Raw genomic sequence first — 8,902 nt, forward strand, 5'->3', positions numbered from 1 at the left:
TCTCTCTCTCTCTCTCTCTCTCTCTCTCTCTCTCTCTCTCTCTCTCTCTCTCTCTCTCTCTCTCTCTCTCTCCCCAGTTTTGTGTAGGAGGATCTTGCGACTTTCCTTTCTTTTCTTTTCTATTTACGTTCCACCTATGGCGCCGGTAGGTTTTCTTGGTGTGGCCTGATGGTTGGCCCCGGCCTGTTATGTCGCAGGCAAGTGTTTATAGTGACGCCATCTTGCTTGGCTCATGCTGTCTCCCGGAGATTATCTTTGATCCTCTTTCAGAGAGAAACTTGAGTCCGGGTTGATAGGTGGACAGCATGTGGGCAGTCTTAGGCCACTCGGCGGTGACTGAAAAATCCCAGCCTGTTGTGGCGGGCTGGACGCGAAGCTGTGTCCTCCTGGACGCAGTGCCCGCACGCTAACCACTCAGCCATCGCCATTCTCTTTATCCGTGATCCCTGAGTGTATTGCTATGAAGGAATAAATCTAGAGATAACAAAGCCTGCAGGCAAAATTAATGAGGCTGAAGGAGAGAAGATAGCGGCGTTTGGCACTGATGATTTCTGGCGGCCGTAATATTCCAGGGGCGGCGAGTCCTGGGAAGGGGCTTCTTGAGATGTGTTGAGATGCGTGTGGCCTAAACTAATTTTTCCTTTTTTTCTATAAGTGATAAAGTCCTTCTTTTTCAATATTTGTCAAGCCGCTAAATGACTGGACTACTCTGAGTCAACAGGAGCGGCATCTGAGGTCTTTAGTCAAAAATGAGGGGCCGGGTTGAAAAGTGTTATTGCCTTTTTGGCTTTTGGTCGCCTCAACTATTTTTTCCTTTAATTTATATATTTGCCCCTTCGAGTCATTCTTTAGTGGCCAAGTTTCAATGACATGAAGTAATACAGGTGTCAACAAAGTCACATTTTGATTTTCAAAGCGGAAGAAAATTCTCTCTCTCTCTCTCTCTCTCTCTCTCTCTCTCTCTCTCTCTCTCTCTCTCTCTCTCTCTCTCTCTCTCTCTCTCTCTCTCTCTCTCTCTCTCTCTCTCTCTCTCTCTCTCTCTCTCTCTCTCTCTTACAGGCACACACACACACACACACACACACACACACACACACACACACACACACACACACACACACACACACACACACACACACACACACACACACACACACACACACACACACACACACACACACACACACACACACACACACACACACACACACACACACACACACACACACACAGACACGCAAATTGGCACAATCAACAAGAACAGGTTTGCAATGAGAACATTTTTTTTCCGCGCGCAGGTTGTTTGAATATACCGTTAAAAGCGAATCTCACTTTTCAATACATTTGTGTATCTGTGTTTAACCCGAGGAAAGCTTCAGGACCTAAAACATGTACGGGGTAAAAAGTGGTAAGCGCTCCAGCCCGGCTCGCTTGTCAAGTATGAGGAACACAACAACACGAGAACGTAAACTCGGGTCGGTATTGTTAGACGTTTTGGTCTCTCATCAACTATTTCCAAAGGCCAAAAAGGAGATCAGTCTGGTTCTTATGAATGGTATTTTTAGGTTCATGGCACAGAACAAGGGTCAGACTACCACCAGGGTCATTCAACTACTCGTGGAAATGCCCCAAAACCTTACAAAAACCGTGTGTGCTTGGGCGCCGAAATGTTTAAGAATAAGTCTCTCTGTCCTAAGGTCTAAAGAACGCATCGATCTAGTCAGTCCATCATCGACAATCCCGCAAGGTTAAGCAAGAGGAGATGCATCGTTGACCACCGCCGTGTGTGTTATCAAGCTTAATTAAAGGTCACTCTTATCGAGTTGGTTTTCATCAGGAAAGCTGGCAACCGTGCGTGCCTGCCCCTGTATATAAGCTTACGGCCACTCACCGAGGCACTAAAACTGAAACACACCTCAACATGAAGCTAGTGAGTTTCCTTTCCTCCACCAGACACGATGCACCCACGCAGTGCTTGGAGAAAGGGAAAAGTCTATGATTTTGCTAAATTATCAAATTCTGTCTTGCCAACAGTCTAGTTTCATATATAACATCTCAGTCATATCTGCAGGCCGTGTTTGCTGCCCTCGCCGCCCTGGCCGCCGCAGCCCCCGACTACTCCGCCCCGAGGCCCGAACGCTACCACAGCGAGGAGGTGCCGATCATTAGACACGACTTTGTCCTCGAGGAGGACGGGAGATACAACCTGGACGTGGAGACCGGCAACGGCATCTACCTGGCCCAGTCTGGCGCTCCGGACAGCCCGACAGGAGCCGTCATCAAGGCTGGGCAGTACTCGTGAGTAACACATTGCACCACCCGACCTACCGCGGCCCCGCTGCATACGACTCTCTACCGCTCATCATTCCTTTTCTATCCAAATCTCTTATGCAAGAGTTAACCAGGATCTATATTCTTTTATTCCTTCTGCTGGTAAACTCTGGAACAGCCTTCCTTCGTCTGTATTTCCTCCTGCACACGACTTAAACTCATTCATTCTCCACCCAAATTTGATCTCTCTTTCGTCCTCTCATTTTTCTGCTTTTGTTTGGAGCAGTCTAGCGGACTTTATTTTGTTGTCTTTGCTTTTGCCTTTGAGCTGTCTGCCTTGTTGTAAGGAAAAAATTGCCGCCCGTGAGCCCTCGTATGTCACACTGGATGGAGTTACTAAACTTGGCTGTACTTGTGTTACATATTGCTGTGACTGACAGATGTTAACCTTCGTGTATTTGGATAATTTTTTCGAGTAGCTCCTTATGATGTTTCGTTTCACACTGACACGCACCAACAAACATTACCGTGACCACCTCATGCTGCCTCAAAAAAAAGGTGTGGGGGGGGGGGGTAAGGGGGGTAAACCTTTTAGGAATCTATTATACGTTTTCTCCCCAGATACACCGCCCCTGACGGCACTCCGGTTCACGTTAAGTTCGTCGCCAACGAAAACGGCTACCAGCCCGAGTCTTCCCTGCTGCCCGTGGCCCCCGAGTTCCCCCACCCCATCCCGCAGTTCGTGCTGGACCAGATCGCCTTCGCCGCCCAGGAGGACGCCGGGCGATCCAAGGCTCCATCAAGAGGCTACCAGTAAATCTGCTCCACCAGTGTTCCTTAAGTTCTTTCCAGGTTTAATAAATCATACATAACAGCATTTGGTATCCTTTCCCTGCCCCTTCCTTCGCTTCTGGTATAAGAAACTCCAGCCACCAGCGGAACTGCCCCTTATACTATGTGTTATTTATAACTCTTCTTTTGAAAATGTATTGTAAGTACTTTCATCTGTCCTCAATACTTAGCGTTCTGTATCATCTCCATCAGTTCCTTTACTCCTCTCAGATGCTAAATATATGCAGGGGCTTGCCCGTCTCGTGTGCGTGTGTGTGTGTGTGTGTGTGTTAGACCGGGGGAGGTTTTACACACACACACACACACACACACACACACACACACACACACACACACACACACACACACACACACACACACACACACCTTTTGAATCGATTAGAATCAAAGTCTTTTCGCCTAATCTGATCTCATTTTGATGACTGTCTTCTACCTGTTAAATTCTACTGCAATGTTGCCTCTCTGTCTTGTATCGTTATTTTCATGCTTCCATATTTGATTGTCTAGAGAGGCGGGGCGGGGCTGTCAGGCGGGGCAGGGCGGGGCAGGTAGAGAGAGTGATGGCCAGGTGACGCAAACGCCCGCCAAATATACTGTCCTGAGAAAGTAATGGTGAGCCTCGTAAGGCCGCCGCCAGGCTGTGAATGGCAGGCTGTGACGCTGATTGCTGGCGCGAGGCCTGCACAGGAAGCTTTTGGGCCTGGTTCTAGCGCCATGGGACCTGAACATGAAGCCTTTGTGCCTGTTTGTTGTATTCATAAGATTTGGGTCGATATTTTCAGACACTTCTGCCATTCACATTAATTATTTCCAAAGGCCAAAAAGGAGATAAATAACTTTTTAATGGGTGTTTTTGCAGGTTCATGGCACAAGAGAATGGTCGAACTACCAGAAGGGTCTTACAACTCCTGGAAATGCCCAGAACTCCTACGAATGCCTAGTCACTTATATGTGCTTGGGCGCCGAAATCTTCAAGAATACGAGCCTTACACTAGAAGCCCATGATATAGCTGCTCTTCTATTATGAATTTTCAAGACGATTTAGATCCAAGAGCCTTAGGGAGGTTCTTAGATTAACACCGTGTCAAGTTAAGGAACAGTTTCTACGGGATAATTAGACTCAATAACAGTATTTACTATTTTAGTGGTTAAAAACAACTGAAGTGTCATTTTCTCTTCCCTCTCTTCACCGTCTTTGCTGCGTGTCGACAAAGCCAGGCAGTGTCCACACAATCGCCGCTCCCATGGTCACGGCGCGGCAGCCACACCCGTAACTAACCCGCAATAAACACAGTGTTCCGGCGTCAAGCATTGCGGCAGAAAGCAAACATAGAGGGTTTATAATGGCACCGGAGTTCCCGAAGTAAGAGTGTTGTAAACAGGCGAGGAAAATGTAAACGCTGAAGTATTAGTCTCGGCGGCGGCGCCTTCTTGATTTATCGCCCGCGTTCGCCGCGCCAGAAACCCGAGATTCTTAGAAAGTTGTGACGATTTATCACCCGTTAAACTCCACTCGCGACCATCTGAGCATTGTGCGCCGAAAAAATACGAGGCAACACTTTGAATAATCGTCAGACTGTGATATTTAAGGCGGCTCGTGGCCAGACATTATACCCTCGGCGGATCCGACGCCCATGCAGAGACAACTGCCCGCAGCTCCTGGAGTGACTGTTGGTGCTGGCACAGAGCTTGCCCTCTCCATCGTACATTGCGGTTAGAGGGAATTCAACTTTCGAAATTTGATTAGTTGAATTTTATATGAAATTCTTCCTCTTGTAAGAGAAAGTGTTTCAGTAGAGTGCGACTGAGCCTTAGGAAGAGGCTCTTTACTAACAAGGGGATTATTAAAACCGTTTTAAAAATATTCTGCGAAATGATCCTTCGGTGTTACAGACACTCATTCCTGTACCCCCCCCCCCCCCCCCACACACACACACACATTATAGCTCAGGGCTACTCAACTGGTGGCCTGCAGTCCGAACCCGGACCTTCTGCCTGTATTGTAGCTGGACCCCAGGCTCCAGGGGCAGAAAAATAAATTAAACAACATGAAGGTCCTGGCGATGGATTCTTGCAAGTGTATATCCTCGACTGACTGTAGGGCATACAGTCAGTCCAGGAAATACACTTGCAAGAATACGTCACCAGGACCTTCATGATATTTAATTATATTTTTCTGCCCCTGGAGCCTGGGGTCCAGCTACAATAATTTTCCGGACCTCTGCACACATTTGAACTTGTCTAACTGAACCTTTGCTTATAATAGTTGAGCGACCCTGCTATAGCTAATCGTTCTCTGTCGCCATATCGAAGACGAAGTGTCCTTTAGATAAATACAAGAAAACACTGCTACAAAAATTATCCAGACTGACGCTTGCCGACGAAGGCTGCATGAAGCTATTCACTATTATGAGTTTGTAACAGTGTAAGACAATATATACATGTAGCGTTAAGACAACCCATTCTACTGTACATTATCGAGAAAATCCTAAGGTATATCGAATTTCCTTTTTTTCTGCGTGGCTTCACAGTTAATATAATACTCCCTTTCTCTGGTCCGTCCCCATCACTCACACGCGAGAGAGAGTTCGACGAGAAAGGAAGTTCGGGAGTAGGCGAGGATACTGATCTTATTCGACATGATCTTGAAAACAAATCCAGGACAAGACGAGACGCTATCAGTATGGAAGACTTTGGCAGCCCGACCAGGAAAGCACTATATAAGAGGGCAGACACAGGGGGACGTCACTCTCCAGGCAACAGACACGACAACATGCTTTTTGTGAGTGCTGCTCCTGCCTCTCTGTCCCTTCCTTATAGTTTGTGAGTGCTGCTCCTGCCTCTCTGTCCCTTCCTTATAGTTTGTGAGTGCTGCTCCTGCCTCTCTGTCCCTTCCTTATAGTTTGTGAGTGCTGCTCCTGCCTCTCTGTCCCTTCCTTATAGTTTCATTTTTATTTTTCTCTTTTTTCTTTTGTTTTAGCCACTTCATTTTTTTCCTACGTCCTCTGGCGCACAGTTTTTTTCACATTTTTTTCCTTTTCTTGGTCTACGTGAGTTCTCCTGCCCTTCTGTCACTTCCTTATATTGTCACTTTTATTTTCCTCTTTTCTTCTGTTTTATTTTAGCCACTCGCCACCAGGCTTGGGTTCAAGTACAGTTTTTGGAATCGAGTCCAAGTACAATTACATGACTCAGTTTTATAGATGAACTCGAGTCCAAGTACGAGTACTGTGTACTGTATTCGAATCCAGGTACAAGTACTTTTACTGAGTTAACCTTCTTATTTTTTCTGTTTTTCTGCTTCTGACAAGTGGCAAACTGCCGAGCCCTCTTTGCCCTGAGTCACCTCACATGACCTCAGCGTTACTTCATCCCAGGGCCCAGGTCACCAGACCTCCCCGAGGCCCAAGCTTAGGACACACCTTTCTTAATCTCTTACCCTGACCTCACCTCCACCCAGGCAGGTCGTCAAGCACCACACCAGACACAGGTTTGCATTTTTTGTCTGTACTCGTAAAACTGTCGAGTACTTGTTAACTCATTAGGTATTGCTTTTGTCAGCCTTCCTTTTTGTTATTTTTACTTTACTGTCACTACCTTTTAGTTTTCATATCCATGTCTGCCCAGTGAGGGGATTCTGTTTGGGCAATTATATATTTTTTACTTTTCCTTGATACCCTTTCATGGACCTCACGACTAATGCTAAAACTAACATTAATCACTTTTCTTCTCATTCCTTCGTAACTGCCTCTTTCCTTACAGCCTCCAACTCCCTATTCTTTCCTCTCACATATTCCACTCCGAGTCTTTCCCAAGTCCACTTCCTACTTACTACACCTATACTTCCTCGATCCTCACTTGTTACTCATTCCGCGTTCCTCCACCTAGTTAGTCTTCATCCAGCTAGAGGCCATCTATCGCTCGCCCAGTGTTTTGCTCGCCATCAATCGTTCATGTTCCTCCTTTTCAGTTACCCATTCCTTCATCATTCCTCTTCTTCTAAAATTTGCCGTCTCCTTTGACCTGTTCGTATTCCGGGACTCGGAATCCTCCTCAGCCTCTAGTTCACTCACTCTCGTTGTCTGCCTTATCCTCTTCTTGCTCCATAGACACAGATAGAGAGATAGACAGGTAGATAGGTAGGTAGATAGAGACAGAGAGATGGAGTACTTGCTTCACTCACTCAAGACAAGCAATAACGATAGCAATAACAACAATAACAACGACAACAGCAACAACAACAACACAACAACAGAAAACGCAACAGCCACTCGTCACATCACAATGACCTGTAGTGACCAAGTCTTGCCCCGCAGGTGACCCTCGCCGCCTTGGTCTCCGTGGCCGCCGCCGCCACCCAGTACGCGCCGCCCCCTCCCGGGAGCTACGAGGATTCCCGCGATTTCATTCCCATCCTGAAGGACAACCGCGTGCAGGAGGATGACGGCAGGTACAACTTGGACGTGGAGACCGGCAACGGCATATTCCTGTCCCAGTCTGGCGCTCCTGACGGGCCCGAGGGCGCCGTGATCAAGGCAGGAGAGTTCTCGTGAGTAACAGCTCTGTTCACACTTCCTTGGGAAAAGTTTCCAATATTCAGGGTGAGTGCGGTGAACGTAACTGTTTCCATTACTGCCGCCCACAGCTACACCGCCCCTGACGGCACGCCTGTTCACGTGAAATTTGTCGCCGACGAGAACGGCTACCAGCCCCAGTCTGACCTGCTGCCCGTGGCGCCCGAGTTCCCGCACCCTATCCCGCAGTTCGTGCTGGACCAGATCGCCTTCGCCGCCGAAGAGGACGCCAGGCGGCCCAAGACTCCCTCGGGCACCTACAGTGCCCCCTAGGCACCGGTCAGCGGACAACCCGGCACAGGAACACGTGCAGTTTTCCGACAAGCCCTGTGCGAGCATCCCCATGAACTTGTCTCTGTAAATCTATATTTATTAAATTATTTAATTTGAAATAAAGCTTTGAATCATATAAATAATATCTAATGTATACAGAGGTTAAAAATGATAAGCCGGAGCTGCCACAAGGGAAAAGCTCCTTTCCTCCCAGCAGTATACCTGAGATGTTAGATTTACTTTTATTCTTCCACAAAACCTGGAAACTCAGTGACTCTGGCCCTTAATGTTTCTATCGGCGCTAAGTTGATATTTTCATTTAAAGAAAATTCTGGAATATGAAAACTGAAGGAAGATCCTGATCATGCTCAATGGCGAGAACGTGTAAACTATTGAACATTTCTTCACTTCGCATCCCAGTCACGCGTGTCAAATGTTGATATCTTCCCGGCAATGGCCAAGAGTTGTCAATCTAATCTGCCAAATGGTTTCCTAACTATATTCAGAACTCAGGCCTCGGCCATCCAGAAGAATTGTGGTCGAGCGTTTGGCCGAGTCAGGGCTGAGTGGCGAGAGGTAATTCTCAGGCTACAAAACAATAGACACACCTAACACCACCATAGCCGGTCCAGGATTCAGGACGTTTCCTAAGGTAGAGAAGGTAACGTTATAATTGCATTTCGTAAAGAATCCTTATAACCAAAAACTAGCTAAAATTATGGGTATTCTTTTTCTTGAACACAACATTGAATAAACAACAGAACAATAATATGAAAATAAGTATATCCACCGTTGGCAGATTGTCGTACTCAGAGCACAGTATTTGCCGGTTTCTGACGCCTAACTATTGCCAAGAAACATCAGAATCTAACTGTTTTAACGATAACTATAAATTAGTTTCGTTACTGGAGACCAGAAGACAGTTTGGGGGC

The 8,902-nt window shown here is 46.9% G+C and overlaps 2 protein-coding genes across 2 annotated transcripts in view; both read left to right on the plus strand.

Annotated features, from left to right (window-relative positions):
• Positions 1–1,914: 1,914 nt before the first annotated feature.
• On the plus strand, positions 1,915–3,129 carry LOC126987705 (cuticle protein AMP1A-like). Its single transcript, XM_050844896.1, has 3 exons — positions 1,915–1,930; positions 2,072–2,298; positions 2,893–3,129. Exons 1-3 carry the CDS (start codon positions 1,922–1,924, stop codon positions 3,086–3,088), a joined length of 432 nt encoding a protein of 143 aa, XP_050700853.1. The 5' UTR covers positions 1,915–1,921; the 3' UTR covers positions 3,089–3,129.
• Positions 3,130–5,751: 2,622 nt separating this feature from the next.
• LOC126987671 (larval cuticle protein LCP-30-like) overlaps positions 5,752–8,902 on the plus strand; it is a 20,063-nt gene continuing 16,912 nt past the window's right edge. Inside the window, exons 1-3 of the mRNA XM_050844797.1 lie at positions 5,752–5,905; positions 7,440–7,672; positions 7,769–7,967. Of these exons, the coding sequence (XP_050700754.1) occupies positions 5,807–5,905; positions 7,440–7,672; positions 7,769–7,967 (531 nt within the window). The 5' untranslated portion in view covers positions 5,752–5,806. The remainder of the gene's footprint in view (positions 5,906–7,439; positions 7,673–7,768; positions 7,968–8,902) is intronic.

This window comes from Eriocheir sinensis, chromosome 66 (genome assembly GCF_024679095.1).
Source record: "Eriocheir sinensis breed Jianghai 21 chromosome 66, ASM2467909v1, whole genome shotgun sequence".
Classification (NCBI taxonomy): Eukaryota; Metazoa; Arthropoda; class Malacostraca; order Decapoda; family Varunidae; genus Eriocheir; species Eriocheir sinensis.

Coding starts and splice junctions, on each gene's coding strand:
- LOC126987705 (XM_050844896.1), top strand. Junction 2,299..2,892: donor ATCAAGGCTGGGCAGTACTC/GTGAGTAACACA, acceptor TTTTCTCCCCAG/ATACACCGCCCCTGACGGCA.